The following is a 23,278-nucleotide window of genomic DNA, read 5'->3' as shown; positions in this document are numbered from 1 at the left end:
TTCAGTCCCGTCCATGTTGCTACAAAAGTTGGGTATTCGTCCTTTCTGATGGAGGCATAATACCCCATTGTGTATATGGACCACATCTTCCTTATCCATTCATCCGTTGAAGGGCATCTTGGTTCTTTCCACAGTTTGGCGACCGTAGCCATTGCTGCAATAAACATTGGGGTACAGATGGCCCTTCTTTTCACTACATCTGTATCTTTGGGGTAAATACCCAGCAGTGCAATTGCAGGGTCATAGGGAAGCTCTATTTTTAATTTCTTCAGGAATCTCCACACTGTTCTCCAAAGTGGCTGCACTAACTTGCATTCCCACCAACAGTGTAAGAGGGTTCCTCTTTCTCCACATCCTCTCCAACACGCGTTGTTTCCTGTCTTGCTAATTTTGGCCATTCTAACTGGTGTCAGGTGGTATCTCAATGTGGTTTTAATTTGAATCTCCCTGATGGCTAGTGATGATGAACATTTTTTCATGTGTCTGATAGCCATTTGTATGTCTTCGTTGGAGAAGTGTCTGTTCATATCTTCTGCCCATTTTTTGATATGATTATCTGTTTTGTGTGTGTTGAGTTTGAGAAGTTCTTTATAGATCCTGGATATCAACCTTTTGTCTGTACTATCCTTTGCAAATATCTTCTCCCATTCCGTGGGTTGCCTCTTTGTTTTGTTGACTGTTTCCTTTGCTGTGCAGAAGCTTTTGATCTTGAGGAAGTCCCAAAAGTTCATTTTTGCTTTTGTTTCCTTGGCCTTTGGAGACATAACTTCAGAAAAGTTGCTGTGGCTGATATCGAAGAGGTTACTGCCTACGTTCTCCTCTAGGATTCTGATAGATTCCTGTCTCACGTTGAGGTCTTTTATCCATTTCGAGTTTATCTTTGTGTACGGTGTAAGAGAATGGTCGAGTTTCATTCTTCTACATATCGCTGTCCAGTTTTCCCAGCACCATTTATTGAAGAGACTGTCTTTTTTCCATTGAATATTTTTTCCTGTTTTGTCGAAGATTATTTGACCATAGAGTTGAGGGTCCATATCTGGGCTCTCCACTCTGTTCCACTGGTCTATGTGTCTGTTTTTATGCCAGTACCACGCTGTCTTGGTGATCACAGCTTTGTAGTAAAGCTTGAAATCGGGTAACGTGATGCCGCCAGTTTTGTTTTTGTTTTTCAACATTTCCTTAGCAATTCGGGGTCTCTTCTGGCTCCATACAAATTTTAGGATTATTTGCTCCAGCTCTTTGAAAAATATCGGTGGAATTTCGATCGGAATGGCATTAAAAGTATAGATTGCTCTAGGCAGTATAGACATTTTAACAATGTTTATTCTTCCAATCCAAGAGCATGGAACAGTCTTCCATCTTTTTGTGTCTTCTTCAGTTTCTTTCATGAGTGTTCTGTAGTTCCTCGAGTATAGGTCCTTTACTTCTTTGGTTAGGTTTATGCCCAGGTATCTTATGGTTCTTGGTGCTATAGTAAATGGAATCGATTCTCTAATTTCCCTTTCTGTATTTTCATTGTTGGTGTATAAAAAAGCCACTGATTTCTGTACATTGACTTTGTATCCTGCCACGTTACTGAATTGCTGTATGAGTTCTAGTAGTTTGGGGGTGGAGTCTTTGGGGTTTTCCATATAAAGAATCATGTCATCTGCGAAGAGAGAGAGTTTGACTTCTTCCTTACCAATTTGGATACCTTTTATTTCTCTTTGTTGTCTGATTGCCGTTGCTAGAACTTCTAATACTATGTTGAACAAGAGTGGTGAGAGTGGGCATCCTTGTCGTGTTCCTGATCTCAACGGGAACGCTGCAAGCTTTTTCCCATTGAGGATGATATTTGCTGTGGGTCTTTCATAGATAGATTTTATGAAGTTCAGGAATGTTCCCTCTATCCCTATACTTTGAAGCGTTTTCATCAGGAACGGATGCTGGATTTTGTCAAATGCTTTTTCTGCATCAATTGAGAGGACCATGTGGTTCTTCTCTCTTCTCTTATTGATGTGTTCTATCACACTGATTGATTTGCGAATGTTGAACCAACCTTGCAACCCAGGGATGAATCCCACCTGGTCATGGTGGATAATCTTTTTAATGTGCTGCTGGATCCTGTTTGCTAGGATCTTGTTGAGAATCTTTGCATCCATATTCATCAGTGATATTGGTCTGAAATTCTCTTTTTTGGTAGGGTCTTTGCCTGGTTTGGGGATCAGGGTAATGCTGGCTTCATAAAAAGAGTCTGGAAGTTTTCCTTCTGCTTCAATTTTTTGGAACAGCTTCAGGAGAATTGGTGTTATTTCTTCTTTGAAAGTTTGGTAGAATTCCCCAGGGAATCCGTCAGGTCCTGGGCTCTTGTTTTTTGGGAGGTTTTTGATCACTGCTTCAATCTCATTGCTAGATATCGGTCTATTCAGGTTGTCAATTTCTTCCTGGTTCAATTTTGGGAGTTTGTAGCTTTCCAGGAATGCATCCATTTCATCTAGGTTGCTTAGCTTATTGGCATATAACTGTTGGTAATAATTTCTGATGATTGTTTCTATTTCCTTGGTGTTAGTTGTGATCTCTCCCTTTTCATTCATAATTTTATTAATTTGGGCTTTCTCTCTTTTCTTTTGGATTAGTGTGGCCAATGGTTTATCGATCTTATTGATTCTTTCAAAAAACCAGCTTCTAGTTTCATTGATACGTTCTACTGTATCTCTCGTTTCTACCTCATTGATCTCTGCTCTAATCTTGATTATTTCCCTTCTTGCATGTGGAGTTGGTTTGATTTGTTGTTGATTCTCCAGTTCTTCAAGGTGTAGAGACAGCTGGTGTATTCTGGATTTTTCAATGTTTTTGAGGGAGGCTTGGATGGCTATGTATTTCCCCCTTAGAACCGCCTTTGCTGTATCCCATAGGTTTTGGACCGAGGTGTCTTCATTCTCATTGGTTTCCATGAATTGTTTAAGTTCGTCTTTGATCTCCTGGTTGATCCAAGCATTCTTAAGCAAGGTGGTCTTTAGCTTCCAGGTGTTTGAGTTCCTTCTGAACTTTTCCTTGTGATTGAGCTCCAGTTTCAAAGCATTGTGATCGGAGAATATGCAGGGAATAATGTCAGTCTTTTGGTATCGGTTGAGTCCTGCTTTGTGACCCAGTATGTGGTCTATTCTGGAGAAGGTTCCATGTGCACTTGAGAAGAATGAGTATTCTGTTGTTTTAGGGTGGAATGTTCTATATACGTCGATGAGGTCCATCTGGTCCAATGTTTCATTCAATGCTCTTATTTCTTTATTAATTTTCTGCCTCGATGATCTGTCTATTTCTGAGAGAGGCGTATTAAGATCTCCTACTATTATTGTATTCATATCAATATGACTCTTTATCTTGATTAATAGTTTTCTTATGTAATTGGGTGCTCCCATATTGGGGGCATAGATATTCACAATTGTTACATCGTCTTGTCGGATAGTCCCTTTAAGAATTATGTAGTGTCCTTCTGTATCTCTGACTACAGTCTTTAGTTTAAAATCTAATTTATCTGATATGAGAATCGCTACTCCGGCCTTCTTTTGAGGCCCATTGGCATGAAAGATGCTTCTCCATCCCTTCACTTTCAGTCTGGGTGTATCCTTAGGTTCAAAATGGGTCTCTTGTAGACAACATATGGATGGGTCCTGTCGTTTTATCCAATCTGCAACCCTGTGTCGTTTTATGGGCGCATTTAGGCCATTCACATTGAGAGTGATTATTGAGAGATAGGTTTTTATTGACATCGTGTTGCCTTTGAAGTCTTTCTGTCTATAGATTGTTTCTATATTTCTGTTCAATGATATTCTTAGGATTTTTTCTCTTTTATAGGACCCCCCTTAATATTTCCTGCAGTGTCGGTTTGGTGGTTGCATAGTCTTTTAAGCCTTGCCGGTCTTGGAAACTCTTTATCTCTCCTTCCATTTTAAATGTCAGTCTTGCTGGATAGAGTATTCTTGGTTGCATGTTCTTCTCATTTAGTACTCTGAATATATTTTGCCAGCCCTTCCTGGCTTTCCAGGTCTCTGTGGAAAGGTCTGACGTTATTCTAATGGGCTTTCCTCTGTATGTAAGGAGCTTCTTTGTCCTAGCTGCTTTTAAGAGGGTCTCTCTTGAAACATAATTCCCCATTTTAACGATAAGGTGCCGTGAGGACTTTCGAGAATCTAAAATCTTGGGAGGAAATCTTTCTGCCTCTAGTACATGAACGTTGTTTCCATTCGTGAGATTGGGAAAATTTTCATAGACAACTTCTTCCACTATATCTTCTAGACTTCTTTCTTTTTCTTCCCCTTCAGGGATTCCAATAATTCTGACGTTGGAACGTTTCATGGCATCGTTTATTTCCCTGATTCTGTTTTCGTGGCTTCTGAGCTGTTTGTTCCAGGCTTCCTCCTGATCCTTTCTCTCTATCTGTTTGTCCTCCAGATCACTAATTCTATCTTCTGTCTCAGTTACCCTAGCTTTTAGAGAATTTAGATTGGATTGGAACGCATTGAGAGCATTTTGAACATCATCCCTGGTGGCTTTCAGTTCTGCCCTAACATTGTGAACATCATCCCTGGTGGCTTTCAGTTCTGCCCTAATCAATTCTGTTTGGTCATCCATGGCTTTCTCCAACCTAGCTATTGCCTGGATAATTGTTAGTCTGAGTTCCTTTTCTGACATATTGTCTATGTCGATAGCCATTAGCTCTGTTGCAGAAGGCCCATCCTCTGTATTTTTCTTCTGTTGGGTATTCCTCCTCCTAGTCATTTTGGTAAGAGATGACTAAACAGATGCAGCTGGACTTATCGATTGTGGTGCAGTCAATGTTCACCCTGGAACGCTTCTGTGCAATCAGGATTCCCCACCCAAATGAGAGAAAAAAGAAAAGAAAAAGAAATAGAGAAGAAGAAAGAAAAAAAAAGGGGAAAGAAAAGAGGGAAAAAAAGGAAAAAAAAAAGGAAAAAAAAAAGAGAGAGAGAGATAGGAAAAAAAGGGAAGATAAAAGAGAAGGCTCAGCCCAAATGGGCCACAAGGTAAGATTTGTGGAGTATACATACAAAAACAGACAGACAAAAAGAGTGATAAAAGTATATGACAAGAGAAAAAAATATGTATATATAAGCAAAAAAAAGGGAAGAACCTCATCAGAAAGAACCCCAAGTATAAGGTTTATATATTATTAGGACAAACACAAATTCACAGAAACACTGACAGAAGGAAAAATTGGGAGAATGGTTATAGATTCTCAGTGTGGGTGAGGAAGGTTATTTTGATTCTTCCTGAAGGTATCTTGATGTTTTTGTTAAGGGACTCAACTTTCCTAAGTTACAGGGGGATTAGAAACTGGTTTGCTTATAGGGGTAGCATTGATTGGGGAAAGGGGATTACCTTGAAGTTTAACTCTATATGTATAGTAGAAAATAAAAATTAAAAAAGAATAAACTAGACTAAACTAAGTTAAAATTAAAAAGAATTAAAAAAATAGAAAAACAAAAGAAAAACACGGGCATATGTATCAAAAAGTTCAGGTTAGAAGGTTATTAAAGAATTTGATGTACTGGACATCTCAGTGTGATGGTAAATAGGTTTAAAAATTATAAAAAGTATAAAAAATAGGTTAAAAATTTTAAAAAGAACCAGAATATTGGTAAAGAGTTAAAAATAAAAGTTGTATTTATGAAGTAGTGGTGATTGTTCTCTTGTAGTCTTTTTTTTTTTTTTTTCTTCCTTCCTGGTTGGTTTTCTGGGGGAGGGGCCTGCCACGTGGGTTTTCAGACAATGATGTTCCCTGAGTTAGGTCCTCCCGCTCCCCTCAAGGGGGTGAGCTCTTTTTTTTTTCAGGAAACTGTTTTTTTTCAGCCTTTTGTTCTCTGGGGGTTTTTATGTTCTTTCATCTGCTTTCTCTCGCCTTGACAGCTTTTGATGGTTTTTGGAGGTTTAGAGGAGAGCAAACAGCACCCCAACCTCCCTCTCAGAGAGAAGCCTCAGACTGTTTTGCAAAAGCTGCTGGCAGAGTCGGTTCTGAGTCACTGTCCCTGGGGATGCAGGAGCTCCTCGTTGTACCCAAAACCAGGGCAGCGGTGGCTGTCTAGGCAGCTCCAGACCACCAGAGAGGTTCCGAGCAGAGATCGCGCACTGAGATTTTCCCGCTGTCCCGGGCTGGGAATGTCTGGTTTTTCTGGCTGCCAGAGCTCCAGGCTAGCGCCTATGAGCACCTTTCCCAAGGGAGGGTGTGGGACACGCGCGTTTCAGGATTGCCGTCTGGCCAGGCTCCCAGCCCCTCACGGGAGCCAGACCCCACTCGTTCTCGGGCACGCTGGCGTTCAGGTGCAGTGGCCGCTCAGGGACGGAGACCTGATTTCTCCGCCGCACTCTCTCTGGCTCCGCGCCAGGGGAGGCTGTCCTGGGTCCAGGGACTTAGGTCCCTGACCCTAACCGCCCAGGTTCCCACTATTTACCCCCCCCCCCCCCCCCCCCCCCCCCGGCGATCCTTTGCTCTTTGTTTTTTGAGTGCTTTCAACCAGACTCCAAGTTAATGCTGGTCCCCAGACGCAGAGCACTCTCGTGTTGGGGTGTTACTTTCCGATAGGTCACCTCTGGTGGCTCCCTCCCCCTTTTGTTTATCTTCGGACGTTCCCAGTCTGCTTTACCTGCCACTGGTGTCTTCTGCTCCTGTAGAGATCCAGACGTGTATAATTCTGATCTCAGGCTGATTTCATGGGTGGTCGGAGTTCTTTGGTAGGTAATCAGCTCACTTTAGGGTACAGGTTGAAATGGTGCCTCCTCCTACTTCCACGCCATCTTGACTCCCCCTGAAGTACTGGAATTTTGAATTCATTCTAAAGAGCTCTGTATTCTTTGAATTTCATAAACAGAAACATGTAACATATTTAACCTTTTTTTTTAAGGGTAGAAGGTCGTTATTATAAACACAGGCTGCTGATATGTAACCTAATTCTGATTGTAAAATCAATATTGAAGAGGAGCGCGTCCTCCCTTTACACACACACACACACACACACACACACACACACACACACAGATTATGCTGATGGTAAGTGTCCAGCAATTCACAGTGCTGAGTTAAGGTCTGTTGGACACCTTCGGGGCACCAGCTCTCCTCTCTTTTCCACAAAAACAAAACACGAATGTGTTTGCAGTCTTCTCTGACACTCCAGAAGCTGTGGCTTTTAATTTCACACTCTTAGGAAAGGTCAGTGTAAACTATAGATGGTCTTTTCCTTGGACTGATATAGAGTAACAGTAAAACTAATTTTCACTAATCTAGTACATAATTATCAATTTTATGAAACCAGGAGAATGTTAGTACAGTTATTTTTTTCTTCTCTAATCAAAACATTGGGTATTTATGCCCATGAATTCTTCATGTATTGTTGGGAAAATGGATGTGGTGATATGGTGGGTGGAGTACTGAGATGTCTGTGCTTTGGTTTGCATAGCTTTGAGAAAAGAGCTAGAAAATGTCCCTCTGCCCAGTGTAATTAGTCCTTATTGGGATGTACTTAAAAACAAGAAGACTAGGGGGTTGTCAATTGGGTGACTCAGCTGGTTAAGCATCTACTCTTGATCCCAGCTCTTGATCTCAGGGTTGTGAGTCCAAGCCCCTCATTGGGCTCTGCACTCAGCCTGAAGCCTACTTAGCAAACAAAGAGACAAACAAGAATACTGTGATTAGCCCAGTAAAAATGTTTTGTTTGGGTTTTTTCCTTTGTATTAAGTATCTGTATGCATACAGATATTTAAATAGATATTTGTGACCTCAGTATGTTTAGAAATGGTAGGATCAACTCCCATATTGTACCTGTATAATCTGCAATTATAAGTAACTATTGTTTTTTGCTGTAAAATCTTAAATAATAATAATGAGGACATATTTCTATTTAGTAGCTGGCTACAGAAATCTGTACTTTAAAAAATAACTGTGTTCTGTTCTTAAATACAGCCCATTTCATGCAGATATCAACATCTACTAAATAGTGTACCTGGTGTTTGTGTTGTGTGCTTACTGTCTTTTTCACACAATAGTCTTTCATATATACTCAATTATACTCCTGCTCCTTACTAAGGATGATCGTGGTTGCTGACTACACAGTCTTGCTGTGTTAGTTATTTGGTCAAGCAAGTAAATAATTCAAAGCTTTTAGTTCTGTGAAACTTGCTGTGGCTGAAGTAAGGGAGCCATTCTGTCATAATTAATTTCAATGTATGATAATCATTTTTATAATGTACTGAAAACCTCATTTTGTTCTTATCATAAGTATAATCTGTAAGATTTAGGACGGGTGATGTTATTTTAATATTTGGAAAGGTCATTAGTTCTCAGTATGTAATTTTGGGTTTTAAATAGGACTGAAGTTTGACATGGAAAGAATTTAAACGTTTGTAGCAAACCACATGTCCTGATATTTACTAATTCTGGAGTGGTAGATAGTACAGATTGTATGTAGTTCAGGCATGTTGAAATTAATCAGATTTAAGGAGAAAATTCCTGACAGTCTTAGTCTGTAATAAAGCCCATGAATACAATTTATCTAAATTATAGGCCATTTTTTTTAGTAATTGTTTATTTGAAATATTTGGGTAAATTATTCAAAATGTTTGGATTTTTTTAGTGCTTTAGACTTAGGATTTAGACTTGTTATTTCGAAAATCATGCCAGTCAACAAGCATTTATTAGGCCAGACTTTCTGGTAATAATTGTTGGAGCCTTGGGGATACTTTGTGCAGTTAAGGTTTCTCTGGAAAGTAACTCAGCCTCTTTGTCGTGCACCGACAGGATTAGATGGCCGGGAATTTCTCTTTTACTTCTGGAATTACTATTGATTTGTTGATTTAGTGTATTTTTAGGCAAGTCATGCAACTTGTTATTTTTAAGACTGAATGAAATAAAAAGTTTTAAAAATTCTTAGAGGGCGCCTGGGTGGCTCAGTGGTTTAAGCCGCTGCCTTCGGCTCAGGTCATGATCTCAGGGTCCTGGGATCGAGTCCGGCATCAGGCTCTCCGCTCGGCAGGGAGCCTGCTTCCCTCTCACTCTCTCTGCCTGCCTCTCTGCCTACTTGTGATCTCTCTCTGTCCAATAAATAAATAAAATTTAAAAAAAAAATTCTTAGAAAAAGGAATTATGTAATTATGAGGTGGCATTATTCACTTATCTTACTTGGGTAGAGGTCTCATGCAGAATGTGCAACTACAGTAATAAGTAAATGTTACTTGATCCCTTAACTAAAAAATTTAGTTAAGTTCCAAATTTAGGTAAGAAAACCAGAGATACAGATAATATTAAAACCATTTATGTTTCAGAATATGCTGTGCTACTTTTATTTGGATAGAGAAAAAATTAGGAAAAGCTGGACATTTATATAACCTTAAAGAATTAACTTTTCTCCTGATTTCTCTTGTTTAGATCTTTTGCTGTTCCTTCATGTCTCTAATGGAGTTTTGTCTATTTGATACATCTAACTGGCTTAAGATCAGACATCTGTATTATGTACGTCATTGGTTATGTCTTTACCGTAGTAGGGAAGTGATAATTTTACTTTAAGATGTTTTCTCTTTACACATCCACTAAGACTTAAGAAGAGACTCAGTTTACTTCATAAGTAAACTTTGTCCAGGGCACTATATACTGTAAAGAGAATTAGTGCTAAGAGGGAATAAATGAAACAGCCGTTTCTTCGAGATTTTTTTTTAAATCTAGTACTGAGAAACAATGTACTTAAAGTAAGATAGAGGGTTAGAACTTAGAGTTTAAGAATTGCCATGATAGCTTTTAACCTTCTAACTTAAGTGGTTTTCAGAGTGTGGCTTGGGGACCACTTTGGATCTCCAAGACCCTTGAGGAAGGGGTCTACTATGTCAAAACCATTCTCATAATAATTCAAAAAAAGTTCTATTTGCCTTTTTTAGCCTTATTCTTTCACAAGTGTACAGTGGGGTTTTCCAGGAGTTACATAATGTGTGATGATGTTATCACCCTGACAGCAAATGGAATGTGAGCTTGTGTATTCTTGTGTTTAAAATAATGTTATTTGGGGGGGCACCTTGGTGCCAGAGGGAGAAAGACAAGCAAACTCCCTGCTGAGCAGGAAGCTGTGGGTGGGATGTGGCTTGATTCCAGGAAGAGGATTATGACCTGAGCCTGGAAAGAAAGATGCTTAACCAACTGAGCCACCCAGGCGCCCCTTAAAGTGTTATTTTTAATTTCTGCTGTGGTAAATGTATGTATAAACCATATAAACAGTCGGTCTTTATATTCCTTAATTTTTAAAAATGTGTAGGGGTCCTGTGAGCAAAATACTTAAAAACTGCTGCTCTGATATTATTTATTTTTACCATATGGGAAGGAGATATCCCTGTTGCATCACTCTCTGAGTCAGCTTTAATGAACATTACATACATACATTATTTTCAGTTGATTTATAGTATTTACATCTTGGTGTTATAAGGAGCACAGGTTTGAGTGGATCTGTTGCAGTTATGATTATGAAAGCCACTTGAACTTCCTCATCCTTAGTTTCTTCATATGTAAATAAGACTTACAGTGTTAAACATTGTTATGAGTCATGAGAATGAAGGATGTGTATGAAAGTATTATATCATTCACAGACATGCTAGAAATCAATAAGGTAGTAATTTTTGTATTCTTTTATTCAAAGGTGTGTGTTGGGGGAGCTGGTAGAGGGGAGTAGGAGTTTCGATTTGAGGACGGTTCTAATGGTTCTGCCTTTTCTCCCCCTGCTTTGTGAAAGCTGAGAATTTCAATTTTATTGAGCATAGGCTATGGTAAGGGACCCTCATGTGTGAGTTGTGATGAACATAAAAAGACAGGAGATTAATCAAACATGTTCAAGAGGATTACTTTGGTTGCTGAGTAGCTCATCTCATTTGATACTGTCTCTCTCCCATGCATAGGATATCAGTTACCATTGAACTCAAAGGTGAGTTCTATTATGAGGGACCTGCGGCCTCTGTTACCACTCTTTTATTCAGTGTATACAGTGTATATCTAAAACCACATCAGAAAATTGTGAAGCACTTTCGATCTTGATTCTTCTGTGCAGAATTAGGAGTTTGGATAAAAGTGAATATTTCGTATTAAGTAGAGGATAGGTGAATGATTGGGAAGAAATTTTTAAAACTGTGTTTGTTGTCCTTATTCTTATTAGTTTCATAATTATTCATGGGTACTTTTTGCTCCTTACAAGTACAGGAATTAAAATCACTTTCCCAAGTATAGACTCTGTCAGCATGGTACACACCTAGGAATTCCATAAATAGAACAATTCTCCATAGGTTTCCATAAGTCAGTGTCTTTTACTATATTCAGCTTTAATATATGCTTCAGTTATAAAGCTTAATGATGGAGAGGCAGAAGAGTAACACCTGAGGTAGGGAGGCATGTTGGCTGTTACTAGTTTCCCTGCACTTGCAATTGATATTCTCAGAAAGAACACAATTTTTAAAAAATCAACTGGTGTGATGACCGAAATCATGGCCATATGGAATCTAATGTCCAAGGAAGGCCAACAGCTATGACCTTGAACATCATACTTGGTGAATGCTGACTCCTGAAATGGTTGTTTTTGGAAGGGAAGGAGTTTGCTCTGTGGTATGTCTCTAGGAGACCAACCTTAAAATAGATAAATAGAAAGTTTGGTAGGAAATATTTCTGGAGCACCTCCCTGTGCCTAGTGCTTTATGTGAATCTTCTCATCTAATCCTTATAGTAACCTTATAATATAGGTAATAATTATCTTACTTTTACAGATAAAGAAACTGAGGCTCTCAAAGTTGAAGTAGCTTACCCAAGGTCTTAAAGCTAGCAGATGTAAGAACCAAAATTCAAAACCCAGCACTGACTCTAAGACCTGTGTGCTCAACAGTGCCTTAAACTGCCTTGTCAAAAAGAAGCTGAGGAGTAAGGATGCTGATTGCTTTTTATTCTTTAACGTAATTTTTATAACAGCTCTGTCAGCTGATTGTAGTTTTTCCTATGAGGAAACTGAGGCTTAAAATCAGAGTATGCCATGGCTATGTTGCTAAGACATGGCAGAACAGGATTCCAAGCCAAACTGTTCAAGCTGGAGAGTCTGCTCTTACCCACTATTCTCCAATAGCTGTCATGTATGTTTCTTTTCTTCCCGCAGCTCACAATTTAATTGAGACAAAGGGTTGGTGTGAGGGAGAGCTAGAGAGAAATAGGTGAACAGGGTGATTAGCGCATAGGGCTTTTAGAATAGTGATACCAGGTGGCGGGGACAATTTACAGAGAGGAGGTGACTTTGAAGTAGAATTTGAATGGTAGAAGAAGCTTACCGTGGGGGGACTAGTTATGGGGTCACAGTGGTTAGTAGGCAAACAGTCTCTCAGGAGAAACAATATGGCAGTACTAGCTTTGGTAAGCATGCATGAATGTGTAATGTAGTATCAATCAAATTGTTTAAGTAAAATTGAAAATTTGCAATTTAGTTTCATGGTTTACTGATACAGAAAATTAAGAGTATTTTGAACCACTCATATTTTGTTTTCTCTCTGGCTTGTGTGTAGTTTTGTGTTGGTGTGCCATACTTTGTATAATAATGTGTGCCAGAAAAGTTGTAGTGAATTGATTTTTGTATTGTAATTGTTTTGTAATTGAATTGTTTTGTAATGATACTTAAATGCAGCAGAGGAATTCATTATTTAAAGGAATACTATGAAGAATAATAAATGAAACATTTTGAAAATGATCACCCCTGCTTTATCTAGTTTAGGTATTTGGTTTAGGAGAATTGGAGCACATTTAGATTATTTCGTTCCTAATGTGAGAGAGCCAAGACTGTTGGACTGAAAGGCAAAAACCACACAGAACTCCCAATTGCCTCTTAAGAGCTGCTTGTTCTGCTCTCTTCCTCAGGCAGGATGTAGTGTTGTTTGTACACCTGAGCATGAAATAAGACTCTTGTCTGAATGCCTGACTTTGGTCTCTCTATTCTCAAGTAAGCACATTTGTGGAAAGGGATGAGATGACATTGGAGCTGACCAGCTAAAGGATAGTTTGTTTATCTTTGGACACAGGGGGATGGGATAGAAGTATAGTGTTGGTGGGAGAAATAGCAAAGGAACTAGAATTAGGACATTTTCTGGTTATCTTTAGTATCCAGTGAGGCAAAGGGGAAGCCAGTTTGATAAGACTTGGAAGAAAACCTAAATTTGTGTGTCTGTTACACGACAAGGAACTCCACTAGGTGTTTCACATGTGTGAATTCTCTAAGTCTTGTAACAGTCCTATGAGGTAGTTTTTTATTTAAACAAACAAACAAACAAAAAAAACAGCAGGCTTTTGTTTGGGATTTTTAAAATATTCTTTTTAAGAAGAAGAAACCTAACTTGGGGAATCACAATCTTCTAAGGAACCAGTGAAAATCTGAGCCACTCCAGGGGGCAACACAAACCAACAGTGGAAGAGACATCTTAGCAATACCATAGAGGGGAATAGAGGTGGAACTGATTAGTTGTGAGAAGGGAAAGAGTAGAGTGTAACTGCAGGTTCCCCAGTGTCTGTGAAATCCACAGTGCCAGTGAGAAAATAGAAGGGAGCAAGTTTGAAGAAAAGGTGTCTAATTTACTTTTAGGCATCAATATGTAGAACTTGGAGAAACAGTGAGAGCAAATGACATTGCTAAAAAAAAAGTATAGAAGAAAAAGGGAGACAGGAGGAGAGAACTGAAGTTGTTTTAATGTGCAGAGAAAAGCCCTTTTAATTCTTCCATTATGGAAAATTTCAAACTTACTCAGAAGTTAAGAGAATAGTTCAGTAAACCCCCGTAATCCGTAGCAGTCGTTAATTTATGGCCACTTTTGACCATCTCTGTGTCCCCACACTCCCCTCCCCTGATTATTTTGAAACAAATCTATAAGAGTTGGGATTCTGTGATTCTGACTTTTGTGTTGTTTTCATAACACCCTCCCTCCTTGACAAGGTCTTGTCCAGCTTCTGTCTGAGTATTTCTAGAAAGTATGCAGTGCAGTGAAATAGCTGTGCCTTTTTTTTTTTTTACTTGCTCTAATTGTTAGTAAATTTTTCCTTTTATTGAGTTGAAAACGAGCAGATTTATTATTTTGGCAAAGACACACAAGCCCATGCTGAAGTCAAGAGTAGATTTAGACCTCAGACTATTTTTATATTGGGTTTGTAGTAAACCCTCTTTCTCTAAAGATCACAGTGTTTGCAAACAGTTTTACTGCTGCCATGTGATGGAGATGTCACCAGCTGGCGTTCAGGGTGCTTCTAGAGCATTCTTGAAAAAACATCTTAGAGAAAAAAAGTATTTTAGACATTAAAAAAGATTCAGATCCACAGAAGGAGTCTTGGCTTCTCTTGTAGGTGTAAAATTTAAATACTGTATATTTTTAAAATGTTACCAAAGTAATGTACATTTTTAACTTAAACATGGTATTTCTTTTAAACTTCTACAGAAATACAACTCACCCCTTAAAATGTGCACTAATTATAAAATTCAGTTCAGTGCATTTTTACAAAGTGAACAGAAGATACACAGTGAACAGAAGAGCATTCAGAACAATCAAATAGAATATTACCAGTCACTACCCTCCCTGCTGTGCCTAAGAGTAGCTACTATCTTTACATCTACCACCATTGCTTTAGAGTTGATTTTATTTATCTGTTTTTGAACTTTATATAAATTGAGCCCTACTGTATGCACTCATTGTTTTTCTAGATTCTTTACGTAGTACAGCAGTACATTTGTGAAATTGATCCATGTCATTGTGTACGGTGGTAGTTCGTTGTATTTGCTGTGGAGTATTCCACTGTGTGATTGTACCTTAGTTTATCCCTTCTGTGTTTGAGGAACCATTGGATAGTGCTGTTATGATTATTGTTATACATTTGTGGGCTTTTCTATTGGCTGTATCTAGGAGTAGGTTTGCTCGGTCACAGGTTATGTATCTCTTCGGGTTTAGTAAATATTACTACAGAGTTTTCGGAGTAGTTCTGATAGTCTACACTAGCAGTTTCACATCTTCTTCAGCACTTGGTATTGTTTTTTCATTTTAATTAATGTACATAATTTAAAAATCGAATAAAAAAGGACTTAAAATGAAAGTCAGCAGTCACTTCCCTAAACCCTCTACTTTCCTCACCTAAGTCATACTCTTCAGAAGCAACCATTTGTAACTGTTTCTGGGTTGTTGTTTTTTTTTTTTTAAGATTTTATACATTTATTTGACAGACAGAGATCATAATTAGGCAGAGAGGCAGGCAGAGAGAGAGGAAGGGAAGCAGGCTTCCCAGTGAGCAGAGAGCCCGATGCGATTGCAGGGGCTAGATGGGATCATGACCTGAGCCTAAGGTAGAGGCTTTAACTCACTGAGCCACCCAGGCGCCCCACTGTTTCTGTTTTTAACAGCTTTTAAGAGGCATTGATTAAGAACACAGATTTGGGAGCCTGACTGCTTAGATTCTTACTTTGGCTACACTGCTTACTAACTGTATAACCTTGAGCAAGCTGCTTAACTTCTGCATCTCCATTTCCTCACCTACAAAATGGGAATTACGGTATTCATCTCATAGACTTGTTGTAATAATTAATAAATGTAATGCTCTTTATACAGTAAGGACTTGGTAAAGTTAGCTTCTCTAATTAATTATGGTATATTGCTCAACAATATTGTATTGCGGTTCTTAATTTAACAATTTCAGACATTGTCTATCGATTAACTTCTTTCTGAGGTAGGTAAGGATTTAGCTAGGTGAAACCCTCTCTTACCTTTCCTCTACCTTCTCCTAATCTAGTTGTTTGTGTTTTTTTTTTAAATGAATTTTATTTATTTATTTATTTGACAAGAGAGAGCACAGGTAGGGGAAGCTTCAGGCAGAGGGAGAAACAGGCTCCTTGTTGAGTGGGGAGCCCGATGCGGGGCTCAATCCCAGGACCTAGAAGGCAGACATTTAACCGACTGAGCCACCCAGGCACCCCTCCTAAGCTAATTATATCATTGTTTTCAATACATAAATTGTACTACATGCTTATTTATATATAACTGATGACATTTATGTTCTGTTCAGAGTTGTCTTCCTTGACTAGTCTGTGTGTTTACATTGTTACTATATCTATATAATTTATCTTTATTGCAGAGCTACCTAATATGCATGTTTATGTTTCTTTCTCTATATTCTAATTTAAAAGTCTTTGTGCCATTCAAAGCAGTATTTCCCTAAAACTAAGTTTGAATTCTTTATTTTTTACCTAATTGCCTTAACCAAATTTTCAAGATTTAAATGAAAAATTAACCTCCCCTCTCATTCCTTCTGCCTCTCTTGTCCATTCCCCTTATTTCCTAGAGATCTTCTTGGAGCCTTCTTCACCTGTTCCAGACCAACTTCTCTCTTGGCTTGGCACATACCTGTGTTCAGAGTGTAGGATATCCTTGCTTTCTGGACTTGGGTCCACTGTTTTCTGGATCATTTTCTTCTTTCTTGCTTTATGCCCTCGTTTTGCTGGCATTTATTTTCATGCAACTTTGTAATAAAGGATGCAGTCTCCAGCAGTCTCTTTTCTTCTGAACTTGTTTCCTTATCTGTGTGAAATCAAGAAACAATTTGCAGCTGTGCTTCACCATGTTGCTTTATGGATCAAGAACAGTAATATATGTGAGACTATGAGTGTCCTTGCTGGGTACTTTCAGGCCAGGTTTAGTGCATTATTCCTGCAGAAAACTGGGTGGCAATCAAACCAATCTCAGGAACTATAGACCAGGCTCAGGAGTTACATTTGAGTTCTGTTGTGGACTGAATTGTGTCCCCCAAAATTCCTGTGTTGAAGCCCTAATCCTCAGTGTAATGGTGTTTGAGGTAGGGCCTTTCATGAGGTAATTAAGGTTAAGTGAGGTCATAAGGTTGAAGCCTTAATTCAGTAGGACCATAAGAAGAGGAAGAAACATCCGGAGTGTATGTACAGAGAGTAAAAGCCATGAGAGGACGCAGCAAGAAGGTGCCTGTCTGCAAGCGGAGGAGACCTTACCAGAAACCAAACCTCCTGGTACCTTAACCTGGTACCTTGGACTTTCAGCCTCCAGAACTATGAGAAAATAAATTTCTATTTTTTAAGCCACACAGTTTGTGATACTCTGTTTCAGCAGTCCTAGCAGACTAATATAAGTTCCAGTTTTGGCTTCAGTGGATAGTATTTGTGAGACCTCTAAGACCTAGTTAGACCTTAGAATGCCCAGTTTGGGGGTGGTTGTAAGGATTAAGTGAGCAAATAAGTGGCTTTTAGTCAATACGTGATCTGGTAACTGTTTAATAAATCTTTGTTTTTTGTAAGCCTTAAAAGAGGCTATAAGTTATTTTATGCTTTTTTTCTTATTTAATCAGATAATTCTAACCAAACATTTACATACCAAAGCTACAAAAAGAAATTCTTTCTGGGTAAACTGGGTTGGGATTTTTCTTTACAGTTTTATTCAGGTATAATTCATATTCCATAAAATTCACCTGTTGAAAGCTTTCAATTCAGTGATTTTTAGTATATTCACAGATATGTACAACCATCACCACAGTCCCTCTTAGAAGAGTTTTATCACCTCAAAAATAAAACCCCCTATCCTTCAGCTCTTCTCTTCCTAACCTTCCTATCACCCCAACCGAGAGTACTAATGTACTTTCTGTCTCTATTCTGGATTTTCATATGAATGGAATCATATAATTTGTGGCTTTAGGGCTTACTGGCAGCCTCTATTATTTCTTTTACTATTTGTTCTGCTCCCCTCCGTCTCCTCCTCTCCTTCCCTCCCTTTGGCATTCCCATTATGTGTGTGTTGGTGTACTTAATGATCTCCCACATTTCTCTAAGGGTTAGTTCATTTTCTTTACACTTTTTTCTCTTTGTTGTTTGGCTTGCATAACCTCTGTTGCTCTATCTTCAAATTCACTAGGTCTTTTCTTCTGCCAGCTTATATTTATGGTTGAGAGCCCTTTTGGTGAATTTATTTCAGTTGTTAGTTTTCAACTCTGGAATTCCCACTTTCTTTTTTTTAATATACATAATTCCTATATATTTTTTTTAAGATTTTATTTATTTATTTGACAGAGAGAGAGATCACAAGTAGGCAGAGAGACAGGCAGAGAGAGAGGAGGAAGCAGGCTCCCCGCAGAGCAGAGAGTCCGACGCGGGGCTCGATCCCAGGACCCCGAGACCATGACCCGAGCTGAAGGCAGCGGCCCAATCCACTGAGCCCATAATTCCGATATTTTTTATTGATATTCTCTATTTGATATGACATTGGCATAACACCTCCCTTTACCTTTTTAATCATGGTATTTAAAATTTTTTTGTGAACATGTTTGTGATGGCTGTTTTGAATCTTTTTCTGTTAAATCCAACACCTGGTCATTTTCACTGGCAGTTTGTTTTGCCTGTTTTCTGCTTTATGGGTCAGAAAGAAATCTGCTTTCCTGATTCTTGGCATTTCTCACAATTTTTGTTGGAAATTAAATATTTTAGATAGTACTGTAGCAACTTTGAGTGCTGGTTCCCCCTCAGGCTTTATTACTTATTTGTTTTTAGTGCTTGCCTGGGTTATTTTAGTGAAGTCTACGCTCTACCCCCATTGTGCCTATTGTTTTCACCAGTACCCTAGGGCATGTATTGTTCTACCATCTAATCCAGTCAAATTATGGCTTCTTTGAAGGAATAATTTCTGAGGTCTGTATTTGATACTTGTTCTGACCCCTGGAGACATTGCCCAGCTGTCTCATTTCCTGTAAACTAGGCAGCTTTTATTATAGGCTATATCTTCATTAAATCCATGAATCTCCTTCCAGTTGCCTGACATCACAGCCTCCATTGTTCTTAAGAGCACACTTAGGTTTGAGCTTCTTAGTTCCTTCCGGAAGAGATCAGGAGCTTTTTTATTTTTTACAGTGTGCATTTCCGTTTCCAGCCCCCTTAGCAAATATTTTGAGCCAGGGCTCTGGAGATGGGGGTGGGAACAGTGGCAAGCTTCTCTGTGACACCCCCACTCTAGAAACACGTGTGGGGTAGGGGAGGGGATGGCAGCAGCCTGAGGAACTTTAGGCTTGCCTGTCTTGACATAGACCCATTGCGTCATGAGCCAGAGCAAAAATGAAGAGGGCACTGTGCCCAAGGTGAAACCTCCCTTCCACAGATGGGGGCAGGGTCAAGGAAGGGAGCTCCCATCCCTTGACTATACCTGCCTGGAATTCAGTACTAGGTAGCAGAAGGCTGAATGAGAAACACTGTTGTGCTTGGGAAGTCTTAGGAAGGCACTGTGACTCCCTTCGACTGGCAGCTGGGGGTGAGACCGCCTGTCTTGGCTGCAGCAGTTTACAGTGAATCTCTTCCTTGCTGAGCTCGTTGGAGGGAGCGATCTTGGTGTAGGCACCAAATTCTTACCAAATTTTTGTAGAGTTTCTTGAATAGAAGTTCCTTCCTTTGCTGTTTACCCTTAGGGACATTTCAGAAGCTTTATGTGTTTTCTTTCTGGTTTTGTTTTTATTTTAATAATTTCCACCAGTTTTATTGAAGAGGGGGTCTGTGGAGCTCTCTCATTTCAAAAGTTGATCTTTCTGGGTTGGATTTCTAAGGCTTCTGCAGGAGGAAGTACAAGTAGCTTGTTCAGGGAACTTGAATGAGAAAACAGTGACATTTTTAAGTTGATAGGTTAACAGGAGAAAAGGTTTATGAATTCTAAGGAAGGATAATGTGGTAGGATAGGGAGGTAAAAGGAAGGGGTAGCCTGCTTTATTGTTTAGATTTCTCTATGGGGTTGGGGATACTTAAAGCCTTGGACTTAAAAGTTTTGAAAAGCAAGTGTCCTTAGAGAATGTGCATATGTGGATTTTATTTAGTAGCTTGGTGAACAAATAGCTTTATCTTAGTGTGTTGTTATTATTATTATCATTATTTTTAAGATTTTATTTGTTTATTTGACAGACAAAGATCACAAGTAGGCATCGAGGCAGGCAGAGAGAGAGGAGGAGGAAGCAGGCTCCCTGACAAGCAGAGAGCCCGATGCGGGGCTCGATCCCAGGACCCTGAGATCATGACCTGAGCTGAAGGCAGAGGCTTTAACCCACTGAACCACCCAGGTGCCCCAGTGTGTTATTATTAAATGGAATTCAGTTTTGTGATTTTAGTGTACTTTTGTGCATAAACACTTTCAGCAAACGCTGCTAGCGGCATTAATAAATCAAGTTAGACTTAATTCCAAAGAACCTTGAAGTCACACACCTGTGGGAAATGTTTTTATTGAATTTTAAGTTTATATATAACAAGAAAAGTTGATTCATGGAGCAACTGTGATTTAGCTGGATTGTTATATTCAAAGTTGGTTGTATATGGTATAGTGATCTTTGTAATGTTTTATGAGTGACATTGATGTGTTATGTAGGAGCCATAAGACGTGTGTGTTACAAGCACTCAATTACAATAATTTAGTAATAATGGATTTAGTTCCTAATTTTTTCCTTTTAAAAATTTGGTGCCAGTTTGAATCAAATTACTTCAAATGCAAATTCAGGAATTGAGAGGGACTTTGTGCCTTCCCCCTAATTCAGAGGCGGGATAAAAGCCTGAGCATTTGTTTATATACCTACTTAACTTTCCCTAAAGTTTTTCCTTTGATCCTGTTGATTAGGAAACTGTAAAACAGTATTTCTCCCCGCTATCAATATCTTTCAGTATAAACTATAATAAGTTAGTAATATATTCTAAATGTTTCATTTTTAGTGTTGGATTTTTATAAATCAGCTCAACACATACTTGAGTCCTGATTGTGTGCCTGAGGGTTACAAACAGTGTAAGTCATATTTGAGATTTCAAGGCATAAATGCACAGCAATTTAAATGACTACAAAATAAAGAAGAGTAAAGCAGTGTGTGCTCTGACCTAAAGCCGATTACAGAAACCGTTTAGGATTTGGCTAGGCTTTGAGAAGTAGGGAAAACATTCAGTTAGTTCAAAAGGCCTGAAAGCAGGAATGTGCATAATATCTTCAGAGTACACGAGGTGACTACACTTTCTAGATAGGAAGGTTTCTTTTTTTTTTTTTTCTTTTTAAGATTTTATGTATTTATTGAGAGAGAGATCACAAGTAGGCAGAGAGGCAGGCAGAGAGAGGGGCGGGGGAAGCAGGCTCCCTGTTGAGAGAGAGCCTCATGTGGGGCTTGATCCCAGGACCCTGAGACCGTGACAGAGCCTAAGGCAGAGGCTTAACCCACTGAGCCACCCAGGCGCCCCAGGAAGGTTTCGTAAGGAAAAATGCCATTAGAAAGATTAATCGTGGTGGACCTTGGATGTGAAACCAAAAACTTTGACAGTCTCTAACTGTGTGTGGTTGGTGAGAAGCCATTGAAGCTGCCATGTCTGGTGACCGTGTGTAAGGAAAATTGAAAATTACAGGCTCCTCACCCCTGAGCCCAATTTTCTCTTCATTTTCCTTGTCCTTTGCTTTAATGAAGGAGTATGGATTATGTTTCAAATTAAAGTTTTCAAAGCCTATAGTTCATAACTCAACCCAAGCGTCTCCATGAAACGCAGAGTATTAAAGAAGCAGCACATACAGGCCTGAATTATTCATAGGTAACTGAAGTGTTTGGGCTTTGATGGAGTCAGACTAGCTTGAATTCTGGTTTTGCCACCCACTGTGTAACATTGAACAAATCCTTTAACTTAGGGAGCTCACTATTCTCATCTGGAAAGGGAAGCTAATTCTGTCATCCTCCCAGGTTTGTGAGCATTACATGAGAGAAAGCTTGGAAAGCTCTTAGCACACTGCCTGGCAAATAGTAGACAATTCTGATGAAAAACTTTGCCACCATTAGTTGTTGTTATTAATCATTATCATGTACAAATTACTGTGAATTATATTGTTTCCAGGAACAGGGTATTATGAATTTTGATCTTACACTGTAGAAACACTCTTGCCTTCTAGTCCAGAAAGAATCACTGTCCTATCCCACCCAAGTTTCAGGGCCTAATGGTGGTCTTTGGATTTTCTTTGTGTTTTTTATAAGTGTCCTGCCTTGTCAATGAGGGGATGCCAAAAAACAAAAACAAAAAACGAACAAACAAAAACAAAAACCAAAAAAAACACAGGAGGGCTGGGTGCCATAGAAGAGAAACCATCTGCTGCCAGTTGTAGGGGAGTATGTATGATAGGCTTTGGATTTTTAAAGCTCATGCAGTATTAGGTTTTTGTTTTATGTTTCTTTCCTACAGATAGGTTTTGTTACTACTATTCGTTAAACTGTGGTGTTCATTGTCCAAAAATTTAGACTTATCTTTACTTTTCTCAGGTTTAAGCCATTTTTTCCATTCCAAACTTCACAAGGATTTGAAGAAGATGAAGAAGAGCAAATCCATATACAACAATGGGCACTTACTGAAGGCCGCCTTAAAGTTACATTGTTAGAATGTAGCAGGTATGTTCTTTTTTTCCTCATTGCTACATTATGGGGGGAAAGTGCAGTGAAAATATATTTAAGCATGTTTGTGTTTGTTCCCCTGTTTTGTTAATTTATTACATATGATCTGTAAATCTTTAATCATAAATTTCATAAAACTTGTCCTTTCCAGGACAAGTATAAAATATAAGCCATATTTTAGAAAGCATTCTAATGGAGAGGATCATTTGTTCCTCAGTAATTTCCAAGCTTGTTAGATGCTTTATGTTTTTTTGGCATATTTCTAATTTACTAACCATTGGAGAGCTGTTTATAGTATAATGTTTTTGAGACTTGTATGTGATAATTGGAAATACCAATTAGAAATATTTAGAAACCTCTGTGATTCTTAAAATTTTAGAGCTGAAAGGGATCTCAGAAATAATCTTACCCAACCTCCTTATTTTACTTTGCCTGCCCTGTAGTCTAAACTGTGTTCATTATCTTGCTTAAACTACTTACTGCACTAGCCTCCTTACTTTTCTAATACTGGTTACCAATATAATCACGAGAACTAACTTTTTAAAATGCAAACCTTCTTGTCACTTTCCTGTTTACTTTAATGGCTTCCCTGTTACTAGAATAGAGACCCAAATCCTTGCTGTGGCCTGCATGCAACTCTTGCCTCTCTGACTTCTTTGTCCGCTCAGCCCCTCACTCATAGTGCCTCAGCCACATGAGCTTTCCGAAAGGAAGATGTTGGCAAACTTTCTCTCTTAAGGGCCAGAGATAGTAAATATTTTAGGCTTTATGATTCACACAGTCTCTGTTGCTCGGCCATGTAGTATAAAAGCAGTC

The 23,278-nt window shown here is 38.8% G+C and overlaps 1 protein-coding gene across 1 annotated transcript in view; it reads left to right on the top strand.

Annotated features, from left to right (window-relative positions):
- The window catches only part of PDZD8 (PDZ domain containing 8), an 89,442-nt gene that overhangs the window by 10,316 nt on the left and 55,848 nt on the right, over positions 1-23,278 (top strand). The window contains exon 2 of the mRNA XM_046026995.1: positions 22,334-22,459. Coding sequence (XP_045882951.1) covers positions 22,334-22,459 — 126 coding nt within the window. The remainder of the gene's footprint in view (positions 1-22,333; positions 22,460-23,278) is intronic.

Source organism: Meles meles, chromosome 13 (genome assembly GCF_922984935.1).
Source record: "Meles meles chromosome 13, mMelMel3.1 paternal haplotype, whole genome shotgun sequence".
NCBI lineage: Eukaryota > Metazoa > Chordata > Mammalia > Carnivora > Mustelidae > Meles > Meles meles.
Note: the sequence above shows the minus strand (reverse complement) of the source record. Positions and strands in the feature narration are given on the sequence as shown.